Source organism: Haliotis rufescens, unplaced genomic scaffold (assembly GCF_023055435.1).
Source record: "Haliotis rufescens isolate VD_foot unplaced genomic scaffold, xgHalRufe1.0.p SCAF_33, whole genome shotgun sequence".
In the NCBI taxonomy this organism is placed as follows: domain Eukaryota; kingdom Metazoa; phylum Mollusca; class Gastropoda; order Lepetellida; family Haliotidae; genus Haliotis; species Haliotis rufescens.
Genome location: NW_025964035.1, coordinates 3,209,767 through 3,236,999, shown reverse-complemented (window position 1 = coordinate 3,236,999; position 27,233 = coordinate 3,209,767). Strand labels below are relative to the sequence as shown.

Here is a 27,233-nt window from a genome sequence, read left to right as displayed (position 1 = left end):
GAAGATCCGGGGTAGAATAGGTCTTCAGCAACCCATGCTTGCTGTAAAAGGCGACAATGCTTACCGTAAGAGGTGACTAACGAGATCGGGTGGTCAGGCTCCCTGACTTGGTTGATGCATGTCATCGTATCCCATTTGCATGGATCAATGCTCATGATGTCAATCACTGGATTGTGTAGTCCCGACTTGATTATTTACAGACCGCCGTCATATAGCTGGAATATTGCTGAGTGCGGCATTAAACAATAAATAAAAAAACAAATTCTAACTGCTGCTTCTTTTGTTCCAGTCTCACAAACGGGTGTCGCTAAAACTACACGAAAAGTTCATGATCTGGGTGAACAAATGGAGGAAGGAAAACGTCTCGTCCGAACTGGAAACACTGTCGTCGCAGTGGATGATGGGCAAAGGAGAGGACATGCAACCTTGCAAAACCACGTGTGCAAAGACTTACTACCCCGACCGGGCCCCCTACTACCAGTATCACCGCTACTCCGTCGACTACTACCCCCAGGTCAAAGCCCCGCCTGAGTAACCCATCCCCAGGTTGATGATAGCTCTGCCCTGTCAGCAGAAACACTGACGATCTGTTGTCATGAGTAGAAGTTTATCGTGAACCAATATTGTGAGAGATATAATGAGGTATCTTGGTGCTTTGGCGGAAACAATCAAGTCATCAAGTGCGGTAGGCAACCAAGGTTGCCTGCATTTCAAGACACTGTATGCTGTAGGCAACCAAGATTGCCTGCATGTCAAGTCACCGTCTATGGTAGGCAACCAAGACTGCCTGCATTGCAAGTCGCCATGTGCTCTAGGCAACCAAGACTGCCTGCATGTCAAGTCACCGTGTGCTGTAGGCAACCAAGACTGCCTGCATTGTAAGTCACCGTGTGCTGTAGGCAACCAAAACTGCCTGTATTTCAAGTTGATGAGTGCTGAAGGCAATCGACAAAGCCTCTTAATACTAAAACTCTGTCTCGAGCGGTTTGATGATGTAATCCAAGATGGATTACGGTTAATGATGGTGTCTGGTTCATTCACATTAAGGAATGGATATTCAACACCCTTTTCAACTCTGGCGGATGTGGTGTCGTCGAGTTGAAGGATGTTCGGTGTGTGACGTTGCGCTGTCCGACGTATTGTGTATCATGATCGTTGTGGTGGGTGCCGATGGTGTCCGGGGATATTCCAGGTGTAATAGGAGGAAGGAGGAGTCTGTCGTCGCTGAAGCCGATTAGCGGATATTCCACGAGTCCGCCATGTTGTGTTATGAGGGTATTCCTTTACCTCGTAGCGTACGTGTTACGTGACCCAAGGCAGCATTCTCGTTAGCTGTGTACTGTCCGTTTCACTTTCCGATGTACTGGTCACATAACTACAAATCCCCCTATGGCAACTTTCTTATAATTCTTACACTGATCTTGAACCACTATTACAAGCTCTGGATATTTTTATGCCTAGTTCCAAAACCATTTACAAAATACACTAAATGTGTCATATGCAAGTGCAGTTTGTCGAAAGTTATGACCTGGGAAACTGGAATTATTGCTGCTACAGAATTATTGCTGCTAAATTCAGCAAAAGGGTAAACATAAGCTTGGACAAAATATGTTTTAATTGAAATATTACTCTGAATTTAATTTGGCGAATGGTTCAGGAACTAACAGGTAAGAAATGTTATTCTTAAAAGTCCACTCCGATAGAGCTTGTGAAGTGTGCTGAAAAATCAGAATCCATCTCATGAATGTTAGTGAAGGGCTTCTTAGCTCTGTTAGTGACCAATGGACGTCGGTTTGTCAAGTGGACCAGCCCATAGCTCTGTTTCCGCAGCTACAGTCTTGTAATCTGGCCTGTTGACTGTTCTTGTATATCACCTGATATACAATACAAACATCATGTTCCAACTTATCGTCAGGATTTTCCACAGTGATGCCCTGGTCTGGATTTGGTTTCGGGGAATTGTCAGTGGGAGCCAGTTGTGTTCGGGACAGTCAGTACCACTGTCTAGTAACATTGGTTGTGATGTATATTAGGGCTGGCTATCGATATAGATCATAGAGATCGGTAATTGTTAACTACATATCGATCAATTATTGATAAATATCGGAGAAGTCATTTTGACCGAATTACAAATATGCCCAAATAAAATCAACATATTTGACATCACTTGTGAGTGGTGACACATTTATGCATAGATTACTTTGTGGATATTTAAGGTGTACCAAAATCAGATGCTTTCCATCCTCGACAGTTGCATGATTATGAATAAAAAGTCTGTTTTGGTAAATTATAACTGTATTTCATCACACTAGTTTTTGTAAATTACATATTATCGATAACAATTTTCATATCTAAAATCGATAATAGTCCTTCACATTAACAATATTTCCAGTTATCGTTCTTTTATGCCAGCCCTAATGTATATCATGATAGCGGACTTTGATAACCATGTCTCAGTTTCAAGTATGGCAGTGATGTGTTGTCATGGTGTCTGTCGTTTGGTGATAAAAAGGCTGATTTTCTACCAAGAGGATGTTTGTGTTTAGAATTAGTCTATTTTTATTGTAAATTAAACTATTTACCTTAAATCTTTTTATTTCATCTTTTAACTGTTACTGTCAATTTACTTCCCTTTTTATATTAATGTACAGGGTTGATTTTCATTAGTCCACTATAAATAATTCAATCAACGTTTATTCAAATCTAAAAAAAAGTGAAGGGTTTATTTTTTGTAAGATCTCTCTGTAAACAAGCTATTCAATGTATCTGTGTACATAACTGTTGACGGATTCACATGTAGCAGGTCAGACAATGTACAAGTTAAAGACAGCAACAGTGATTTTCTTTGTCTGTGGTAGGCTAGTGGTTAAAGCGTTTGCTTGTCACGCTGAAGATCCGGGTTTGATTCCCAACATGGGTGCACTGTGAAGACCATTTCTGGTGTCCCCTGCCGTGATATTGCTGGAATATTGCTCAAAGCGGTGTTCAACTATACTTACTCGCTTAGGGTGCACGGGTGTCCCAGTCGTCGAAGGCGCCGTGATTCGATGTGCAGAGTTGCGTCCCTTGGGTATGCCAGAAACCTATGATTGTGGATTCGAATCCTGGTTTGTCAGCACCATACCCGTGCTCGTGGGTTTCACCGAAATGGTAAACGTCTGAGACATGCATCACTTCGGGCTTTCCTCCCACATTAAGCTGACACGCCGCGATATAACTGGAATACTGTTAAAAGCGGCGTTAAACCCAACTCACTCAATCACTCACTTACTCGCTCATTCTTTGTCCATAGGTACAAAAATAAAATAATGTGAGGTCAGTGTGAAATTGTGAAACTCCCAACAAACCAGACTGGTCGGTGACTCATGAACTTAACATCTGGAAAGTGACAAACGGGTCCACATTTGTAAATACACCCTAGAGTAGATAACAAACAAACAAACAATTTTCTTCTTCCACGTCATTGGTCCGCATCCTGACATAAACCAATCAGACACATGCTTAAAAAACACACAAACTGACAACCAGGCAATGTCAACAATACTCAAATCGAAATTCGATTTGCAGTTAATGTGGTTAGAAAATTATTTCTTTTTAAAATACAATATAACAATAATAAAACTGACTCAAAATACATACAGTAATGTTTGTTGAAGTTGCTGACTAATTTCACTTATCCCAACAGGGTCGGTCGGGTAGCCTAGTGGTTAAAGCGTTCGCTTGTCACGCCGAAGACCCGGGTTCGATTCCCGACATGGGTACAATGTGTGAAGCCCATTTCTGGTGTCCCCCGCCGTGATATTGGTGGAATATTGCTAAAAGCGGCGTAAAACCATACTCACTCACTCACTTATCCCAACCGATTAAACATGAAGAATTTTATTTGTAAATTTACATTTTTCATATTTGCTATCTGTACTACAACAAATACTGTTAGCGTTTAGCGACTGTGCGTTCTGTGGAGAATCCTGATGGCAAATATTTGTTAGGGTTATGTTTTAGAAACATAATGTTCCGTGACTTAATTTGCGACCAATTTGAGAAGTGTTCACTGGTATCTCGGGGCCTGTGTCCATTACAGCCCTATACCTTAGCATAGCTGAATATAACATACTGAAGATTTTGTAGCAAAGTCTTAATTTCTGCACCCATGTCTACAGGTCTGTCCCTAATTTAACAGAGGAAGAAGACACATCCTGTAGCGGTACTAAGATGTTGATTCAGCGCTAAGACATCTCTGAAGTATACTACTCAAAAAAAGTTAAGGACCACCCAATTCATACATATTACTATAGTTAATATGTTATGCCGTGACAGATTAACTACAGTATGTGAGTTGGGTGGTTCTAAGCTGTATAGATTGTGTAGTTTTGTAGGTAAAGCCGTATGGAGATAGTGAACGGATTTGGGGTGCGTTTGGCACTCAATTTTGAAATATAAAGTCAATTAAGTGTTTTTGTATGGTTTATAATTCTGTTCTGGTGTCCGATGCTTCGAGGTAAGACTGGGACATTTTTGTTTGAAAATAATGATTGATTCATGAAGTTGTCGTGTTGGTCAGCGGTCGAAGCATGTTTATATTGTATAATGTGTACATTATCAATACTACATTGTAGCCACCTTCCATGTGTGCTGTACATACGTCACGTTTCATCCTGTAGCGATAGTCGGGGCGGGGGCGGCGCGGGGGCGGCGCGGGGGCGTCTCTACATACAGTGGACATTGCAGTGTCATCTTATCACTATTACAATCATTAATACTATATTATTATGTAAGAAGGAAAATGATTAAACTTATTTTGAAAACATTTTGAATTTGTTGTTCATTTAGTGATTGATTTGAGCTGGCGACTAACGGGATCGGGTGGTCTGACTCGCTGACTTGGTTGATGCATGTCATCGTATCCCAATTTCGTGGATCAATGCTCATGATATATATCACTGGATTGTCTGATCCAGACTTACGGACCGCCGTCATATAGCTGGAATATTGCTGTGTGTGGCGTTTAACAAAGTGATTGTGAGTTGTTCCCCTTTGACTGCAGTTTGCACGTCACATCCAGATGCAATGTAACACAGCTACATTCAAATCATTAGTTCCCTTATTTCTTGTCAGCAGTATATGTTAGTGAGTATGGTTTCCACAATATTCCAGACCGTCTCCGTGGTCTAGTGGTAGAGCGTCCGCCCAGAGAGCGGAAGGTCCGGGGTTTGATCCTCAGCCGCGTCATACCAAAAGACGTTAAAAGATGGTACTTGTTGTTACCCTGTCTGGCGCTCGGCATTAAGGGGCTTAAACAAGGACTGGTCGGCTCGGAGTCAGTATACTGTGTCTGAGTGTCTGAGTGGGGTATTCATGTTAAACTGCAGCATGGTATCTCAGTGTGCTAGCACTATAAATCGGCATCAGTCCGGACTAGTACAAGCAGCCACACACACACACATACATGTGCATGCACGTCGCTATATAAGTGCAATAATCTTGGACGCGACGTTAAACCCCATTTCACCTCACCTCACCTCACCACAATATTCCCGCAATATCACGGCAGGGGACACCAGAGATGGGTTTCACACATTGTACCCATGTGGGGAATCAAGCCCGGGTCTTCGGTTTGACAAGCGAGGAAACAGGACAATATTTCTTTATTTTGACGACAGCGCGTGGAGTCTTTCAACCAATGTGAACAAAGGATAAAAACACAAATGAAAATTATCTTTTCACGTATTAGGGTATTTTCATTTAGAATCTTGTGAATGTGTAGACTTTTCAAAAATTAAATCACCCTAAAAGGTGACTGCTTGCCATAAGAGGCGACTAACTGGATCAGGTGGTCAGGCTCGCTGACTTGGTTGATGCATGTCATCGATCCAGATTGCGTGGCTCAATGCTCATGATATCGATCACTGGATTGTCTGGTCCAGACTCTTATTATTTACAGACCGCCGTCATAAAGCTGGAATATTGCCGAGTGCGGCGTAAAACAACAATCAAACCAAGCAAGGCCAAATATTAAATACTGGTAGATGAAATGTATGGCAAGTTATCCTGTGGCAGATGTAACTCTGGGAAGACTTAGTGTCATTTTATTCACAGATATTCCTTGATACCAATTTTAGATGGTGCTGAAAACTGTCTGTTTGCTTCTGGGCACTGTATTTGACCACTGCAGACTGCAGTATTAAACAACAGAGTTAACCAGTGAGGCAAAATGGGGTTTAACATCACGTCCACAAGTATATATCGCGTTGCGTCCACTTATATAGCAATGTGCGTGCGTGCGTGCGTGCCCAGACTTATGCTGATTTTATAGTGCTAGCCATGCCAAAGTTAATGGATAACAGTGAGTGAGTTGTGTTTAACGCTGCTTTTAACAGTATTCCAGTTATATCATGGCGTGTCAGCTTAATGTGGGAGGAAAGCCCAAATTGATGCAGGTGCTGACAAACCTAGAAAGATAATCGGGGCGAACTGGGATTTGAACCCACAATCAAAGGTTTCTGGCATGCCCAAGGGACGCAACTCTGCAATTGAGGTGCCATAGAGGACTGGGCCACCCGGGCCCCGTGCCCCCCTGACTGATAACAACAAATAACATCTTGTTATGACGCGGCCTGGGATTGAACCGCAAACCTTCTGCTCTCGGTGCTCTCCGGGCTCCCCGGGCGGCGCTCCATGGCTAGACCCCGGAGGCGGTCTCAAAATATAACAAGTAATAAAGAAATATTGGTAAATTTGTTTATTTCACATTTGAAGCACAGGCTAAGACAAGTAAAGCACACATGCCGAAAAAAGAAATGGGTCACAAGCTTTCCCTTTCCTTTATTCATCAGTAACAAGCTCCATTGAGATGAATCACCATTGTCACTCAAGTAACCATAGAAACAAATGACAAAATTGTCCATTTTGATCATTTGTGAATTATACAAAACATTCTCAAACCCTTGGAAGTTTGAGCAAAAGATCAAAGATTGAACTACGTTAATCTCAAGGCATGCAGTTTGACAAATACTGGTAGCTCTTCTGATCCTCATGGTGATAAACAGTATGATTCGGGGGTTAAAAATTGGGCGTCTGCTTCAAGGTTAAATAAAACACGCTTCGTTCGAATTTGAATTCAATCAACCAACTCACAAAGCCTGACCACCAGATCCATAAGTTGCCTCGTACGACCAAGCACAGAGTCCTGTTAACCTTTTTAACGTGGACTCCCCCTAGAAACAACACAAGGTGTTACAAAAGATTCAATGCCGCTTAGAACAATATATCAGTTATATCATGGTGTGTCAGGTTAATGTGGGGGGAAAGTGAGAGGAGCTGACGAATTGGGGCGAACCTCAGGTTCTCGTGTGCCCAAGGGACACAACTCTGAACAGGGAATTGCTGTGCCTTATTGGCTCCAGATTTAGATATAGTAAACAGGAGAAGTTATCGAATACAATTATGGTTAGACGACAAAAATATACAGTATTTTTCTGTACAATCATTTAAAAAATTATTTTTGTTTATTTTCTGGTCATGACATTATTTTCCTAATACCTATTATGCTTAATGGCAGTTGAGGGACTGGTCCATTATGGGGTAGGGGTGGGGATTGCTCTTAGAGCTATCCTACTTTGCCGACCCACACCCCACCCCAATTTTATGTAACATTTATTCATAAATCCCTATTCCTTAAAAAATGTTTCCCCCTGACCAGTCCCCAAAGAAATTACAGGGTTTGATAGATACATAAGGCAAGGTAAAACAAATATTTAATATAAACCTTTGGTACTTTTGAATGGTCAACCCATATTCTACTCAAAAGAAGAAGTTAAGGACAGCTGACGAACTAAAGTGATAGGACAGAATCAGGTGTTCTTAAACTTCCAACAGGGACCCTAAACATAGTGAGTGAGTGAGTGAGTGAGTGAGTTGGGTTTAATATAGAGTATTAAGTGTCCATGCTTCTGAGCATCTTCCTGAGGCAAGGGAGTTAACTGACTTTAAAAGTCCAGTTTCCACTCTTGCAGAACTAGGCTGGAATTCCTGGGCTCAATTGTATTGCCACCAGTGGTTATTACGAGTTATGTCCCTTCTATGCCTCTCCTATTGACCAATCAGATTCCACCTCTCGTATAACTTGCATTTGCTTCAAACAAAATGGCAGCAACCAGTCAAGAAGATCTGGTCCATAATCAAGATCTATATCGTGATAAAACGGGTCTTACATCGATAAGTGCATCAATTACATTTGCACCTTGATTAAAAACCTGAAAAGATTTGGAAAATATCTGTTGACAACGAGATGGCAAGTGCACATGCTTTGCAAATCCTGCAATTGACCGAAATTTGCATGAAGTTTACGTACCGGATTTTCATTTCATTGCACGATTTTGATTGGACCATGCACAGACTCGTTACGCCAGCCAAAATATAACTCCATATTACCAGCCTAGTTTGGCAAGGGTGGAAACTGGACTTTATAGTCAGTTAACTCCCTTGCCTCAGGAAGATGGCTTCCGAGTAGTATACAATGCATCTGATCAATTAATATTTAAAAAGATAAGTTACTTTTTCATTAAATCTTTTCCTATGAAGATATGGGCATTCAGGGGAATTTAAAAAAAATATGAAATATTTGTGATTGTTGCTTTGGATTTGGAACCTGTAAACTGACAATCAAACACCAGTCGCCCGAGGTGAGGCACTCGGCATCCACGTAGAATCATGTCATTCCATCCATTCCTCTCACCAAGGAAAACATCCATCCTCCATATCTCCAAAGGCTCGCATTTCGGTAAAACTGCACGAAACCCTTAAATCCTGTGGTTCATGCGATCTCAAATTATCTGCCCTTGATTTTCATTTGCCGGTTTGATTGGCTAAGCTACCCAGTCTATCAGACCAATCAGAATGTAAGTTGCAAACCAGTCTCAATGTTGGGTTGGTGATATCAATAACATGGTGCAAGTACCATTGGTTACGATCGAGATGGCGAGAAATTTAACATTGAAAAACTGACCAACACGCGCAAAAAATAAAAGACCTACAAAAAATCCTTTTGAAGGAAAGGATGTCTTCATGTCCAGTAAAACTGTCAGCGGATTTGGTTTCTAGGCAATATGAGTTACCTCCCTTACCCATTTTCTTTTTCCTTGTCTCAACTTTTGATTGATCGGTAAAATGTAATGAAAATCAAGGGCGGGTCATTTAAGATCGCAAGAACCAAGGGAATGGATCCTTGGGTTAGCGTAGGTTCACCGAAATGCGAGATGGACATAGAGGATGTGAGAAATCGTGAAAGATGAATATCGACCAATCGTTTTGACACCACAATTTTAACCCCTTAGTAACACAAACATATAACACGTCACTGAGATTCGTTGATAAAAACTTGATTGCAAAATATCATCTCCCTAAGATAGTTCTACATGTATTTAAAAATGTCCTATCTGTATCAGCTAAACCAATCAACAAGTCCAAGAGAACATTCATATGGCACATTAAAACAGAGACGACATTCGTTCCATACAGTAACCATGGTAACTGTTGGCAGCACTCGATGAATAAACATTCAAAAATTCAACTTATCGTCCGTAGTTGGTAGGGCTGGGACGGGTAGCTCGAGTACTCGGATCGGGTGGGTCCTGAGTAGACACGGGTACCCACAGGACAACCCGAATCCGTGGCTAGTCACGTGACACATTGTTTAATGACAATAACAATAAAGTTCCATAGTCATACAAGAAATCGATATTGTTTTGACTATGCATGTTGACTTTTATACTTCAACGGAAATATATAAAGCGTCAACGTCAGTGTTGTTTGTTTCTTTCTTTGTGGTTTAACGCCACACTCAGCAGTATTCCAGATATAGGACGCTGTCTGTAAAAAATCGAATCTGGACCAGACAATCCAGTGATTGACATCATGAGCATCGACCTAGGCATCAACGTAGATCGTTTTAAACATGTATCTTAATCATTTTTGCCAGGAGTCAATAAAACAAATCCCAATTGGACATTCTGTACTCTACTCCTGACACCTACAGCGGGTAGGAACGGGTAACTGGGGGTCAGGTACCCGTATAGTGAATGTGGACTCGTCCCAGCCCTAGCAGTTGGTACACATTTTATAGCAATATACTCACATATTATCAATATACACACACAGAACACCATGTCTTGTCTTGTTTTGATTCAAGGACAATTTTCAAGGGACTTAATTTGGTTCAATCAACCTTCAGTTAGAAGAACCATATTACAGATACATGTTACTCATCTTTACAAAAGTTTTAATTCATACCAAGCATGCACGTTAAATATCATTTTTCCATTTGTCATGACCATATTATTTTATTCACACAAAAATAATTATTATTTAGAAATAAGAATTTCATGCCATTCTATTGATTTCTGCAGACTTTGTCTTCATGTCATAATTTCTGCAATGCTCCTTTCCTCAATCAGTTATACACATCTGCAGTTCCGAGGATTTCCGCGGAATTCCAAGTATTTCCGTGGAATTTACAAACAAGGTGAGGTGAAATGGGGTTTAACGTTGCGTCCAAGATTAATTTACAAACAAGTTCCATCTTGAATATCAACTGTGCCTAGAGCTATGCTCAGAAAAGGACATTTCCAACACATGTTCTAATTCTAACTAACTTGGAATTTGTAAATCTAGAAACTTTCGCTTCCAATTTTAGTTTCTGAGCAATTGACATATGTCTTACCATCCTGTGTATCTCAAAGTTTAAACTTATCTTGAACAAGATTGGGTGATGCAAATAAAGATCTTAGTATCAAAATTATCAACCCCAAATGTGGAACACACAACATATTGCCTCGATATACCAACTCAACAGCTGTGAAATAATGCATATTCAAACTTTAAATACATGATGATGGAAGTCATGTGAGGTAAATAGTCTCAGAACCATCGTAGCATTTTCTAAACAGGCCAGACCACTTTAATTTCATGTTTCAGATTTTAGTCCAAATGAATTTCGGGTAGAAAAACCCCCCAAAAACAACACTTTTAAAGGAAAGAAAAAGTAAATGACGTATTTCGTCTATTAACATATTTTTGTGTGTATAATACGCACACAATCTAGAGGGTGTGTGTGTGTGTGTGTTGAGGGGGTATACACACAACCTAGAGTGTGTGTGTGTGTGTTTTGTGTGTGTGGAAAGGGGTATACACACAACCTAGAGTGTGTGTGTGTGTGTGTGTGTGTGTTGAGGGGGTATACACACAACCTAGAGTGTGTGTGTGTGTGTTTTGTGTGTGTGGAAGGGGTATACACACAACCTAGAGTGTGTGTGTGTGTGTTTTGTGTGTGTGGAAGGGGTATACACACAACCTAGAGGGTGTGTGTGTGTGTGTTGAGGGGGTATACACACAACCTAGTGTGTGTGTGTGTGTGTTTTGTGTGTGTGGAGGGGGTATACACACAACCTAGAGGGTGTGTGTGTGTGTGTGTGTTGAGGGGGTATACACACAACCTAGTGTGTGTGTGTGTGTGTGTGTGTTGAGGGGGTATACACACAACCTAGAGGGTGTGTGTGTGTGTGTGTTGAGGGGGTATACACACAACCTAGTGTGTGTGTGTGTGTTTTGTGTGTGTGGAGGGGGTATACACACAACCTAGAGGGGGTGTGTGTGTGTGTGTGTTGAGGGGGTATACACACAACCTAGTGTGTGTGTGTGTGTGTGTGTGTGTTGAGGGGGTATACACACAACCTAGTGTGTGTGTGTGTGTTGAGGGGGTATACACACAACCTAGAGGGTGTGTGTGTGTGTGTGTTGAGGGGGTATACACACAACCTAGAGGGTGTGTGTGTTTTGTGTGTGTGGAGGAATATACACACAACCTAGAGGGTGTGTGTGTGTGTTTTGTGTGTGTGGAGGAATATACACACAACCTAGAGGGTGTGTGTGTGTGTTTTGTGTGTGTGGAGGAATATACACACAACCTAGAGGGTGTGTGCGTGTTCCCGGATCTATAAACCAAGAAAGTAAAGTGCTCTGGCTTTAGGACAAAGTAAATTATGACATTTCAGTAACAGAGACCACAGACTTCCCCTTCCAAACCTAACCCCTCCTTTGCACAAAATTCACTTGCTGCAAACACAACCAGTCGTTCGTATGACCAAGCTTGGCAAGACAATGTACTACAAACAGTGAAGTAAGTCGGCCACACATAACTACACCTAACCACACAGACTGATTTACTCAAATTGGTTTCATTAGGCAAAACAAACATATAAAAGGACTCTCATCGCTGTGCAGGACACTCTAAATCTAGTGGGTGTGTACCTTTTTTTTCCTGGTTCCGAATTCATCCATTCCTAATTTTTAACTTTTTAGATTTTAGTCTTCAGGTAGAGTTATCTTTCCTTGACCATGTGACCACCATGTTGTCTACATTCATGACGGCTATAATGTTGCTTTAAATATATTTAAAACATGTGGCCAATACTTTCAATACTTCCTTTGTTGGAACTAAATTCTCACTCTAATTTTAGTGTTTCTGGTTGTCTGTTTGGAAACAAAACCATGTACACAAAAATCTGCTTAACAAATAAAAACGGACCATGGTATTTTTTAAATCTGATTTGATAAGAAACATTTAGTGGGGGGAGAGGAGATAGGTTTCCCCTCAATCTGATTCAGGATTAATCAGAATCCACCATCTTTACAACAAATTTAAACCAATTTATTGGTTACATTATCAATCAATTTATTGTGGCTGCTTTGAACAGTATTTATGTCATATGATGGCATGTCGGCTAGACAGCAAAAGGAAGGCCAAAGTGATGTAGGTCGCAGATGTATACCACTTTGGTAAAACCCACAAGCACACCGATTCTGGAATTCGAACCAATGATAATAGTGATCTGGCCAAACGAACGGACAGAACTGTCCGCTGAGAGTCGCTGTGCCTTAGATGACTGACTGCCTTGACCATTCCTTGACCATCCCAAGTATGGGGGTACCGTTCCTTACACGACACTTTGCCAGCTGTAACTAGACCGACTGTTTCTAAAACTATCCTAAAGTACTTAAGGTTATCAGCTGGTCTGTATCCAGAGTATTTAACTTTTAAATTAAAATTTTAAATTTTAAAATCTAGATGACGTTACATTCAAATTAAGACTATGAGGTTTGTGTTTCTTTTATTGCACTAGCCGCACTTATCAACTACCGCACCGAAAACAGTAGAGACTCGTAGTGAAATCATTCACAGTTTTGCATAATAGTATATTTAATAATATTAAACTTTTAAAAATATTTTTAACACATATAGGTAAAACATTCTTCTACGAGAAAACATAATTTCTTCATGCTAGTGTGCTAGCGTTTTTAGAAAATAGTTACGATGTGCATTTTTACGTATTTCACTCAGTTCCTAACATGCATGAGGTTACAATGCAGTGATGTCATCGTTCAAAGAATGTTTTGATGCTACTGTCATTCACTGTTGCTGTAAAATGGGAATTAATTTATTTTTTATTCCATATATAACACCAATTTTTGATGATTTGACTCTTAGTCTTAAGATTCTCACCCAAGTCATTTTGTTTTAGCTAAAGCTTGACTCCAAACATGCTGTGGAAGGTCTCCGATACACGACAGTTTGAGTTGTTCCGACATCCCTGCATACCTTACGCTAAAAAATATATAATAAATATTTCTTTGGCATCAGAGAAGAAATTCAAATCCTGTGCATCGGTCATTTTTTTTGCCAATAAAACAAAAAAGATTCATATTTCCCACGTCATATGAAACTTATTCGGTTATCATGAAATGACTGTTTGACAACTGACATTGAATTATTGAGCCCCACTGAGTCCCATGTGTGCCCAGATGGGTTTGTTGGGATTCTTGTTGGGGAAAAATGATAGATATAAAAAATGATATATACAAAAAGTCCTACCACCATCTTAATTTTGAACAAAATTGTGCCTGAGAAACAGTTATAGTTGGTGCAGCCTGTCAGGAGCCTACAAAGAGCTGACTGTGAAACAGAGGTGAAGCCATACACTGAGGTCACAATACGATACATATCATGATACATAGGTCACGATATGATACATATCATGATACATGAGACATGATACGATACATAAGTCACGATACGATGCATATCATGAAACACAGGTCACGATACGATACATATCATGATACATAGGTCATGATACGATGCATATCATGAAACACAGGTTACGATATGATACATATGATACATAGGTCATGATAGATAGATATCATGGTATATAGGTCATGATACAATATATATCATGATCCATAGGTCATGATATGATGCATATCATGAAACACAGGTCACGATATGATACATATCATGATACATAGGTCATGATACAATACATAACATGATACATAGGTCACAATACGATACATATCATGATATATAGGTCATGATACGATGAATATCATGATACATAGGTCATGATACGATGAATATCATGAAACACAGGTCACGATATGATACATATCATGATATATAGGTCACGATACGATGCATACATGATATATAGGTCATGATACGATACATATGATACATAGGCTATGATACATATCATGATATATAGGTCACTATATGATACATATCATGATATATAGGATACGATACATATCATGATACATAGGTCATGATACAAGAATAGTGATACGCATATTTACGTCAAATCGCATGGAAACAGCTTGGCGATAAATATTCAGAGCAGGTTCAAAAGGAAAAGCTAACTGTAGACACATGTTCGTAGCAGTTATTTTTAGTAAAGAACTTGAAGCGCCAAATACATTACATTTTGCGGTATTTGACTGACAAAACCTCTGGGGGTCATTAAACAAGTAGTGAGTCATTTGTTTTAGCAAATGAATCGTCTTGTATCTATACAGAAAAAGAAATATCGCGTATGGTATCATTTCTTGAAAACTCATGATGCACCCAGTATGGCTTCACCCCTAGGGTAAAGATCTGAAGGGTTGAAAAGAATGGGGGTTTGTTCTTTAAAGGTCTGGGGGCTAGGTTTAGTTTGTGTGGTAGCGTGATTGGACATAACGACTATCATGGTGCCAAAAAAAATATATCCTGGGAACCTGACCATCTGCATGAAGATTCATGGCAATCCATGGCTGATCATGAAAAAACACAAACTTTTGTAACCATGGCGACACTGAAGCCATGGCAACAAAACATAAGGTGATAACCAAGGTAACTGGCTAAATTGTCCACAGACAACTTTTGATGAAATCCCCAGATACATCAAAAAGCACAGACTTGTTGCAAGACAGAAAACAAAGAAACATAATCTCACTGAAGAATGTTACCTTGGCGACAGCAGCCGTGATGTGGTATCCAAGGAAACTGATTCAGAATCAGTAGATTTCGAGAAAGTTTTTGGCATACTGCATAACGCGCTAGAAATCTATGATGTATATATATATTCATAATTATATAATGAAGCAGCAGGGAGACACAGTGCCGGGACGATGAAACCATGGTCAATGACTTGTTCGCAGTCTGTCCTCCAGCGTTGGACTTAATCATTCTGTACAAAAGTCGCTCGGTCATGTCTCCATGTTTCTTTCCACTTCACACAAACCAATAGGTCTCACTTCACCGGTATCAAAAAAATCACTGAATGTTTGCAGCATTCACAAGAAATAGTCTTCACTTGGGAGAGGTGGTGTTGTCTTTTCGCCAATATATATGACCTCTCAATGTCACGACCTGTGTTTTGACCTCTATAGGTCACAAAGCTGGGGAAAAAATGCACTTGACCTTGCTTTGACCTCTAAGGTCATGACAACGACCTGACCTCTACAGGTCACAAGCTGGGTGAAAAACTGCACTTGACCTTGCTTTGACCTCTGAGGTCACAACAATGACCCTGACCTTGACCCCTGGAGGTGATTATCTAGGACATGCTGGAACATGGGAGTCCAGGCGATCCCATTTGCGTGAGGACTCGATCAAGCCACTGTAGAGGACCGTTCAGGTGGATTTCTATCCAACAGGGCGTGCTGGTGACTGTCTGGCGTCTGAAAGGAAAACCAGTAAACTTTAGTCTGCAGCATGCTGACAGGTGAGGTGAGGTGAAATGGGGTTTAACGTCGCGTCCAAGATTATTGCACTTACATAGCGACATGCATGCACATGGGTGTGTGTGTGTGGCTGCTTGTACTAGTCCGGACTGATGCCGATTTATAGTGCTAGCTCACTGAGATACCATGCCGCAGCTCAACATGAATACCCCACTCAGACACAGTATACTGACTCCGAGCTGACCAGTCCTTGTTTTAGCCCCTTAATGCCGAGCGACAGACATGGTGACAAAAAGTACCATCTCTTAACGTCTTTTGGTATGATGCCGTCGGGGATCGAACCCCAGACTTTCCGCTCTCCCTGGGCGAACGCTCTACCACTAGACCACGGAGGCAGTCAACATGCTGACAAAAATGGCCCAGTTATTGGCAAATTGGACAATTTCAATAACATTGCAGAATATTTCTATCAGGGTGTTCTGTAGGGCTGGGGCTGGGACGGGTAACTCGGGTACTCGGGTCGGGTGGATCCTGAGTAGGACCCGGGTACCCACAGGACAGTTTGCACCTATCCCCTGAGACCTACAGCGGGTACCCGGGTAGGGTCGGGTAATAGAGGGGTGGGTACTCGGGTAGTAAATTTGGATTCGTCCCAGCCCTAGTACCCTGGCGATGAAAGTGTGATGTCTAGAACAAGCGTGAGTTAAAATGTACAGTCCTGATGGCTGTGAGTGAGTGAGTGAGTGAGTTGGGTTTAATGCCACCTCGAACATTAATCAAGTTGTATCGCAGCATGTCAGCTTAATGTGTGAGGAAAGCCCAAAGTGATGCGGGTCTCAGACATTCCTCACTTTGATGAAACTTTAGTGTGGTGCTGACAAACCCAGAAACATAATCATGACGGACCGGGATTCAAACCCACGATCAAGGGTTTCTGCTGTGACCAACGAATGAAACTCTGCACAGCAAATTGCGTTGCCTTGGCAACTGGGCCCTCATTGGCTGTATTTCAGCAATATTGTGATGACGTCTGAAATAAAAATCAACTTTCACACCGAACACAGTTTCAAATTGATGGGAATACTATGCAGTGTTCGACATTAGGCCTGCGATTGTTATTTTTTTCACAAATCCTTTTGTTAGAAAGTTTAAACTTAGGGGTCTTTAATTTGAGAAAAATGAAGAAAATTTAAGGATGTCAGCACATACACTGATTATGGGTCATAGGACCATGTATGAGCCCTTGAGTCAGTTGGTTGAGTTTAATGTTGCCTTGCACAGCATAATAATCATGATGGTGATCATATTAACATTTACTCCATACATCAGACAAAGCTTTGTGTCAATGGTGAATGGGGGCGGTCGGGTAGCCTAGTGGTTAAAGCGTTTGCTCGTCTCGCCGAAGACCCGGGTTCGATTCCTGACATGGGTACAAGGTGTGAAGCCCATTCTGGTGTCCCCCGCCTTGATATTGCTGGAATATTGCTAAAAGCGGCGTAAAACCATACTCACTCACTCAATGGTGAATGGACATTACCGTATATGACCGCGTATAAGCCGAATTTTGAGGACCAGAAAAAAGATTCTGTAGAAAGGGGTCGGCTTATCCACGGGATACACTTTCATGATAGTATTTTTCAGATCGTGATCTGTCAGAAACATCGCCTGAATGACGGTCCGATAGATCACAACTTCCTGAAAGTTTGGAAGTTGCCACGACTAGAGCCATTATTGTTATAAATTATCAATAAAGTTATTATTATACACCAATGTTGTCATTATTAAAAAAATGTTATGCATGTTACTACTTCCGATAATAAGTTTTCAATTGAATGTTCAAAGTTTATCGTTCTTCGTAAACTCCACGATCTTTACATGTAACAATATATGTAATTCACAGCTATAATATATAATCCCCAGATGAAATCGCCAATAGCTATTACGTACTTTTGCAAAGTTCATAAATTGATAGTGAACAAGTGTCTACCTTTATTGAAAGAGGCAAATAAACAACTGTATCGGCGAGTTATTCCGTTCGCCATTTGCAAAAACATGTGATCAGCTGTTTCCTGTGACGTCACAAATGGTGACCACTGTGATTGCTTCCTGTTGTTTAAAAAGCAACACGGTACACAAGGAAATGAGCATTGATAATAACGGGCCGATTGGTATTGTCATGTTGTTTACACAAACATTTTCAAGTTGTGGGTGCTTAGCGATCGTGTTGGGAGTAGGGGCTTAATTCCTTTGTTTTCGAGAGATTAGTTTAATAAACTGGAGAAGCCTGTGAGTAAGTGATGGTCATTCAATGTGTTCATAGTATGATAGTTTATTTAATTCAATTGGATTAACATACAATAGTGGTGTAAAGGGGATTATAAAAGTTATAAAAAGTATATTTTTACTGCCTGACATTCTCATCATGAGTTTGAAACGAAAACGCCATGCTTACGATGCTGAATTCAAACTGCGAGTCTTCGCTCTAGCCGATATATTTTCTCACGGGTTCATAATTCTATATACACCGATTCACAAAATGGCGCTTCGTTGTTGATGGCAACATATAACGATCATTATGAGATTAAAAAAACCCACGAGAAACAGCTTTCCACATTATGAAAGTGGATGACTGGTTTGTTAAATCTTTATTAGAAATAATAATGACTTTTTCAATATAAATACGACGTTTTTCATCTTATATTTTTGAATATCTGCGAGTACCGGCACATGTCTTGCAGTCCGACTTCGCAGTGTTTTTTGCCTTTCAATTCCTGGTTCGGCTTATCTGCGGATCATATCATTTTCTTTCATATTTCAATGGTCAAGTTAACACCTCGGCTTATCTACGGGGTCGGCTTATCCGCGGTCATATACGGTACCCATATCCTGTGCCCAAGACTTTGACAAAGCTAATCCTGATGGTACACATGCGTGTGAGATGGTACAAGGACATTACCTATACTCTGTGCCCCAGCCTTTGACAAAGCTCATCCTGATGGTACAAGGACATTACCTATACTCTGTGCCCCAGCCTTTGACAAAGCTCATCATGATGGTACAAGGACATTACCTATACTCTGTGCCCCAGCCTTTGACAAAGCTCATCCTGATGGTACACATGCGTGTGAGATGGTACAAGGACATTACCCATATCCTGTGCCCAAGACTTTGACAAAGCTCATCCTGATGGTACAAGGACATTACCTATACTCTGTGCCCCAGCCTTTGACAATGCTCATCCTGATGGTACAAGGACATTACCTATACTCTGTGCCCCAGCCTTTGACAAAGCTCATCCTGATGGTACAAGGACATTACCTATACTCTGTGCCCCAGCCTTTGACAAAGCTCATCCTGATGGTACAAGGACATTACCTATACTCTGTGCCCCAGCCTTTGACAAAGCTCATCCTGATGGTACAAGGACATTACCTATACTCTGTGCCCCAGCCTTTGACAAAGCTCATCCTGATGGTACAAGGACATTACCTATACTCTGTGCCCCAGCCTTTGACAAAGCTCATCCTGATGGTACAAGGACATTACCTATACTCTGTGCCCCAGCCTTTGACAAAGCTCATCATGATGGTACAAGGACATTACCTATACTCTGCACCCCAGCCTTTGACAAAGCTCATCCTGATGGTACACATGCGTGTGAGCTGATACACAGACTCGAACCCTTGGTTGACAGACTGGGCCAGGAGGGCTGCAAACTCCTGGTTGTTGAATATCTTCAGATTACACCCTGGAACAAAGACATCAATCATATCTGAATGGCTACTTCAAACACAGGTCTTCTTTTGTTTGCTGTGTAATGTTGCACACAGCTACATGATGGTCAGGCTCGCTGACTTGGTTGATGCATGTCATCATATCCCATTTGCGGACATCGATGCTCATGATACCAATCACTGGATTGTCCGGTCCAGACTCGATTATTTACAGACCGTTGTCATAAAGCTGGAATATTGCCGAGTGCGGCATTAAACAAGAAACAAACAAACAAACATGATGGATGTCTGTAAAGAAACATGAATAGACCGGACCGAACCAATGGTTGACATCATGAGCCTCAATCCATGCCTCTGGGGTATGTTGACACACGATCAATGAAGCCATCAAACCTGATTACTCGATGCATCCAATACACGACAGTTTGAGTTGTGCAGACATCCTGAGGCTAATAAATAAAACCAAGATGTTTCTTGGACATCAGCACATCCTCTAGGCCCTGAGCATCAGCCATTTATAAGCTTACTCTGCCATGCATAGAGTGCCCCAATGTGTTCCCAGAACGTTGCAATGTGTTCCCAAATTGTTGCAGAGTTGTCCCCCTTGTATTCTCCGAGTGTTACAATGGGGCCAAATATGCTCCCAAACTGTCCCGAGGTGTTTCTCAGAGTGTTCCCGAGTTATTCCAAGATGTTCCCACAACATTTGTTTGACAGTGTCATAAATGTTCCCGGTGTGTCCCGAGTGTTCTCTCAGTAGTTTGACAGTGTCACAAATGTTCCCTGTGTGCCCCGAGTGTTCTCTTTGTAGTTTGACAGTGTCACAAATGTTCCCGGTGTGTCCCAAGTGTTCCCTCAGGAGTTTGACAGTGTCACAAATGTTCCCTGTGTGCCCCGAGTGTTCCCTCAGTAGTTTGACAGTGTCACAAATGTTCCCGGTGTGTCCAGACTTTTCTCTCAGTAGTTTGACAGTGTCATAATGTTCCCGGTGTGTCCAGACTTTTCTCTCAGTAGTTTGACAGTGTCATAAATGTTCCCGGTGTCCCGAGTGTTCCCTCAGTAGTTTGACAGTGTCACAAATGTTCCCGGTGTCCCGAGTGTTCCCTCAGTAGTTTGACAGTGTCATAATGTTCCCGGTGTGTCCAGACTTTTCTCTCAGTAGTTTGACAGTGTCAAAATGTTCCCGGTGTGTCCAGACTTTTCTCTCAGTAGTTTGACAGTGTCACAAATGTTCCCGGTGTCCCGAGTGTTCTCTCAGTAGTTTGACAGTGTCATAATGTTCCCGGTGTGCCCCGAGTGTTCTCTCAGTAGTTTGACAGTGTCATATATGTTCCCTGTGTGCCCCGAGTGTTCTCTTTGTAGTTTGACAGTGTCACAAATGTTCCCGGTGTGGCCCCAGTGTTCCCTCAGTAGTTTGACAGTGTCACAAATGTTCCTGGTGTGCCCTGAGTGTTCCCTCAGTAGTTTGACAGTGTCATAAATGTTCCCGGTGTGTCCTGAGTGTTCTCTCAGTAGTTTGACAGTGTCACAAACGTTCCCGGTGTCCCGAGTGTTCCCTCAGTAGTTTGACAGTGTCACAAATGTTCCCGGTGTCCCGAGTGTTCTCTCAGTAGTTTGACAGTGTCATAATGTTCCCGGTGTGTCCAGACTTTTCTCTCAGTAGTTTGACAGTGTCATAATGTTCCCGGTGTGTCCAGACTTTTCTCTCAGTAGTTTGACAGTGTCACAAATGTTCCCGGTGTCCCGAGTGTTCCCTCAGTAGTTTGACAGTGTCATAATGTTCCCGGTGTGTCCAGACTTTTCTCTCAGTAGTTTGACAGTGTCATAATGTTCCCGGTGTGTCCAGACTTTTCTCTCAGTAGTTTGACAGTGTCATAAATGTTCCCGGTGTCCTGAGTGTTCTCTCAGTAGTTTGACAGTGTCATAAATGTTCCCGGTGTCCCGAGTGTTCTCTCAGTAGTTTGACAGTGTCACAAATGTTCCCGGTGTCCCGAGTGTTCCCTCAGTAGTTTGACAGTGTCATAATGTTCCCGGTGTGTCCAGACTTTTCTCTCAGTAGTTTGACAGTGTCAAAATGTTCCCGGTGTGTCCAGACTTTTCTCTCAGTAGTTTGACAGTGTCACAAATGTTCCCGGTGTCCCGAGTGTTCTCTCAGTAGTTTGACAGTGTCATAATGTTCCCGGTGTGTCCAGACTTTTCTCTCAGTAGTTTGACAGTGTCATAATGTTCCCGGTGTGTCCAGACTTTTCTCTCAGTAGTTTGACAGTGTCATAAATGTTCCCGGTGTCCCGAGTGTTCCCTCAGTAGTTTGACAGTGTCACAAATGTTCCCGGTGTCCCGAGTGTTCTCTCAGGAGTTTGACAGTGTCACAAATGTTCCCGGTGTCCCGAGTGTTCCCTCAGTAGTTTGACAGTGTCATAATGTTCCCGGTGTGTCCAGACTTTTCTCTCAGTAGTTTGACAGTGTCACAAATGTTCCCGGTGTCCCGAGTGTTCCCTCAGTAGTTTGACAGTGTCACAAATGTTCCCGGTGTCCCGAGTGTTCTCTCAGTAGTTTGACAGTGTCACAAATGTTCCCGGTGTCCCGAGTGTTCCCTCAGTAGTTTGACAGTGTCATAATGTTCCCGGTGTGTCCAGACTTTTCTCTCAGTAGTTTGACAGTGTCATAATGTTCCCGGTGTGTCCAGACTTTTCTCTCAGTAGTTTGACAGTGTCACAAATGTTCCTGGTGTGCCCCGAGTGTTCCCTCAGGAGTTTGACAGTGTCACAAATGTTCCCGGTGTGCCCTGAGTGTTCCCTCAGTAGTTTGACAGTGTCACAAATGTTCCCGGTGTGTCCCAAGTCTTCCCTCAGTAGTTTGACAGTGTCATAAATGTTCCCGGTGTGTCCCGAGTGTTCCCTCAGTAGTTTGACAGTGTCATAAATGTTCCCTGTGTCCCGAGTGTTCCCTCAGTAGTTTGACAGTGTCATAATGTTCCCGGTGTGTCCAGACTTTTCTCTCAGTAGTTTGACAGTGTCATAATGTTCCCGGTGTGTCCAGACTTTTCTCTCAGTAGTTTGACAGTGTCATAATGTTCCCGGTGTGTCCAGACTTTTCTCTCAGTAGTTTGACAGTGTCACAAATGTTCCTGGTGTGCCCCGAGTGTTCCCTCAGGAGTTTGACAGTGTCACAAATGTTCCCGGTGTGCCCTGAGTGTTCCCTCAGTAGTTTGACAGTGTCACAAATGTTCCCGGTGTGTCCCAAGTCTTCCCTCAGTAGTTTGACAGTGTCATAAATGTTCCCGGTGTGTCCCGAGTGTTCCCTCAGTAGTTTGACAGTGTCATAAATGTTCCCTGTGTCCCGAGTGTTCCCTCAGTAGTTTGACAGTGTCATAATGTTCCCGGTGTGTCCAGACTTTTCTCTCAGTAGTTTGACAGTGTCATAATGTTCCCGGTGTGTCCAGACTTTTCTCTCAGTAGTTTGACAGTGTCACAAATGTTCCTGGTGTGCCCCGAGTGTTCCCTCAGGAGTTTGACAGTGTCACAAATGTTCCCGGTGTGCCCTGAGTGTTCCCTCAGTAGTTTGACAGTGTCACAAATGTTCCCGGTGTGTCCCAAGTGTTCCCTCAGTAGTTTGACAGTGTCATAAATGTTCCCGGTGTGTCCCGAGTGTTCCCTCAGTAGTTTGACAGTGCCATAAATGTTCCCTGTGTCCCGAGTGTTCTCTCAGTAGTTTGACAGTGTCATAAATGTTCCTGGTGTGTCCCGAGTGTTCCCTCACTAGTTTGACAGTGTCACAAATGTTCCCGGTGTCCCGAGTGTTCCCAGAGAGGCTGCAGGACTCACCTGGTGGTATCTTGCAGACAGTGGCGGGATGCCAGCCGTAGCGCTGGTTGCAGTTGGGGCTCTGTACAAACACAGCATTCTCACTGAGACACTCGGCAAACACTTCCCCTCCGATGTAGTACAGACGCACGCCTTTACCTGGAACAAAACCCAACAGTCTGTCAGCAACAGTGAGTTTGGATTTACGCTGCTTTCAGCAATATTCCAGCAATATCACGGCGGGGACACCTTAAATGGGCTTCACACATTGTACCCATGTCAGGAATCGAACCCGGGTCTTCGGCGTGACGAGCGAACGCTTTAACCACTAGGCTACCCGAACGAACGAATGTCAGCGAGACAGCATCGAGACATAATAACTAAACAACAGGGCAAAGAGTGAGCAGGGCTTACTAATACCCCCATCTTCAACTCCAACATATTTCTAAGTTCAGAACATGAAAACAACAATGTTTTCTCAGAAGATCCACTGATTGAAATCAAACTAAGTACAGAAAGTGTTCCTTAAATTTGAAAAGAATCCATAAAGTATATAAAGTTTATGACTCCAAGTCATGTCTGATAATTTACTTAAAGTTACCAAAAATAGAATGGTATTCCCTGAAAGTGGTATTCCCCAGACCTAAGCCAATCAGATGTCTCCGTTTGTCGGAACCTCTTAATCTTATTGTAGCCAACATCGTTTGATAATGGTGAATCTGCATTTGTATACATAACAAAACAACTATAGATGTTATATGAGGTCAATATATTTTTTTATGGACCCAAAAAAGCATTGAGAAGGAGGAACGAAGTCCGAGGTCGATATTCTTTTTTTAATTTTTTTATCGTCGAGTACTCATTTTTGAACGACACCTATTTTTGAACAGATGTATACTATATTGATGTGTCGCATTATTACTAGAGGGGTGACGTCATGACGAAGGTGACATCATCAATCTGCCAACTTGAGAATGCACGCCTTCGGCCTGTCAACATTGCATTAATGTGAAGTACTGTATACCTGTCAGAACATTCCGTTGTCATTCAGACATTGGTGCCCGTGTCATGATGAGGAGGAAGAGTAAAATAGTGTGAACACCATGATTTGACAAATATTCATATTTTGTGAACAGGTTTCAAACTTTTAATTACTTGTTGAGTTTAAATGCCAACCTGCAAGAATTATGTCGAGAACTGTCTGCTAAAACACGTCCGTACAGACAGACAATAATTTATTTGCGTCTCACCCATAAGGTACATTGTACAATATACATATAAAATCAAAACATGCGTAAAACTTACGGCCAGTCGTAAAATGACTTATGAGAGACGATATGATCATAAAACAAACATGTATACTAAAATGAATATACATACAATATGCGTGAAAGTACCAAACCAATCAGGTGTTCAAAAATAGGTGATGTCACTCGAGTGCAGCGGACGTTTACAGATGATGCAAGGAAGGTCACGCCTTTTATCAAGGAATTTGTTTTCTTTCGGAATGTAACTGAATTCTATGTGTTGAAGACAAATCTACTGGTATGAAGGAGAACTTGTGTTTGGATTCTCTCATCCCTTGAAATATTGTAAATTGGAAATAAATGCGTCTCCAAAAGAATGCGACTCAATATGAATGCGACACCACCCTCCTCTCAAGCATCAGTGGATATATATCTTAAGAAAATGTCCTCTGTCAGGTTTACAGGAGAATCCTCACCTTAATCCAACCTTACATTAATCCAATCACAAACCAAATAGCACCGCTTATTAGTGCTGATGAAAGTACTTCAGCTATAACAATACGTGCGTGCTGGCTCGTGTCGGCCTTTGATGCAGTCGCAAAGAACAAAGACACTGTGTTGCGTGGGTGGCGTCTGTCTGGACTTGCAGGTGTGATCAGTGATGACATAAGTGAGTCAAACTCTTGTCTTGACCCAGCAGTGACAATTCACAGGATGTAGTGTTTGAATGACATTGTTTATAAACTTGTAACAAGTGCTGCTCAATAAACAGTGGAGTGGAATACATAGTTGTTTGTTTTCAGCGTATGTCTAAGTTGGTATTCCTGCTATCCAAAATGTCTTATTGTTGATATAAATGCGATGTTTAATAATGCGAGCAAAGACCACTCGTATTTTTCACATTTAATTCACGCTCACATTGATTTCAAAATTTACAGTATCAGCAATGCCACCTTGACTGTTCGAAAATAGGTTCTGTCAGGATATACTGTATTCGACGTAATAAGCGCCCACGGCGATATTTGCTAATGTATTGGCTAGGGAACAATCCCAATTAGCACTCTTCCGATTGATCAGTGTACACTCAATCTCATTAAAATCAGATCTTAGCTCTCGCTGCCGTTTAACAAAGATCTGAGGACATCCCATTATGGGTCACGTCAGGCCGACCTTTCGCGAATTCTGACCTACCAATGGAATTGCTGACAAAAATTCGACATTAGCCAATCAGAAGGCAGCTTTCTCATGCTTTACTGCACTAATTTCAAATTGGCGACTACGCTTCAAAACATTTTGGCAAATTCTCGATTAAAAAATTGAAACCTGAACAAAAGAACATTCTCCAATGGCTAATAGATGGTCTAGATTGTATAGATTCAGTCGTTAAGCCCATAACTATCGTTCGGAATACCCCGTTTAAAAGTTTTCGAGGTTGCATGATGAGATTCACATTCCGGCTGTCACTTTCATGATCTGGTAAGCGAAGCTCTGATTGGTCGGATGAAAGGTCGTTCTGACATGACCCCTAATGGGATGTCCTCAGATCTTTGTTTAGCGGTAGCGAGAACTAAGATCTGATTTTAATGAGAATGATGTACACTAGACTTATTTATTCGTGTATAATACGCAATCATGTGTTATATGCACCCTTAATTATGGGCAATTAAATTCTGGAAATATATATCTGTTGTGTAAGATACGCACAGACTTTTCTTTTGTATCATTTCAGGCTGTCAGCATAAACCACCAAATTTTCGATGTCTCAACCCTTTTACCAAAAATATATTCTCATCAGAGCCCCCTGTTTCTTATTTTGAGAGCGCCCTGGGCGCTTATTAAAATATGTCGATTACGGTAATACAGAAACACCCACCAATATGTCGTCTGGTCATTTCCACCTGCTGTGTGCGGTTGACGTTAGACAGAAGACCCAGACAGAAGCGCTCCGAGTTGGAGGGGTCCGTGAAGCCGTCGACAGTCAGCGAGGGCTGTGACGCGTGGAACGTCTCACCGACTCGGGTGTTCAGCTCGTAGTACGCGATGGAACACCAGAACTCAGGCTCCTTGTAGGTGACAGGCTGAAGGTCGTTGTTCTCAGCTGCTGCAACCACAAACAACACTCATATCACGTTGAACAAACAACACTCATATCACGTGGAACAAACAACACTCATATCACGTGGAACAAACAACACTCATATCACGTGGAACAAACAACACTCATATCACGTGGAACAAACAACACTCATATCACGTGGAACAAACAACACTCACTGATTTTCCCCCTGTATAATGAGTGAGTGAGTGAGTTGGGTTTAACGCCGCTTTAACAGTATTCCAGTTATATCGCGGCATGTCTGCTTAATGTGGGAGGAAAGCCCGAAGTGATG

General features: G+C 41.8%; 2 protein-coding genes and 1 long non-coding RNA gene across 7 annotated transcripts in view; 1 reads left to right on the top strand and 2 right to left on the bottom strand.

Moving 5' to 3' along the window:
* Window positions 1-4,807, top strand: part of LOC124117207 (paired amphipathic helix protein Sin3a-like) — a 53,369-nt gene extending 48,562 nt beyond the window's left edge. For all 4 annotated transcript variants that reach the window (XM_046478971.2, XM_046478970.2, XM_046478969.2 and 1 more), the window contains exon 27: window positions 290-4,807. In XM_046478971.2, the coding sequence (XP_046334927.2) occupies window positions 290-535 (246 nt within the window). In that variant the 3' untranslated portion in view covers window positions 536-4,807. The remainder of the gene's footprint in view (window positions 1-289) is intronic.
* A 1,917-nt stretch (window positions 4,808-6,724) lies between these two features.
* Window positions 6,725-11,767, bottom strand: LOC124117206. Its single transcript, XR_007217944.1, has 2 exons — window positions 11,728-11,767; window positions 6,725-11,390 (listed from the first exon to the last, which is right to left on the bottom strand). It is a non-coding gene; the product is annotated as an uncharacterized LOC124117206 (long non-coding RNA).
* A 2,847-nt stretch (window positions 11,768-14,614) lies between these two features.
* Window positions 14,615-27,233, bottom strand: part of LOC124117203 (mothers against decapentaplegic homolog 3-like) — an 85,955-nt gene continuing 73,336 nt past the window's right edge. The window contains exons 6-9 of one of the 2 annotated variants that reach the window (XM_048380861.1): window positions 26,717-26,944; window positions 23,618-23,755; window positions 19,663-19,807; window positions 14,615-16,056 (exon numbers count right to left, since the gene is read on the bottom strand). In XM_048380861.1, the coding sequence (XP_048236818.1) occupies window positions 15,933-16,056; window positions 19,663-19,807; window positions 23,618-23,755; window positions 26,717-26,944 (635 nt within the window). In that variant the 3' untranslated portion in view covers window positions 14,615-15,932. The remainder of the gene's footprint in view (window positions 16,057-19,662; window positions 19,808-23,617; window positions 23,756-26,716; window positions 26,945-27,233) is intronic. The other variant, XM_048380862.1, reaches the window with a different exon arrangement.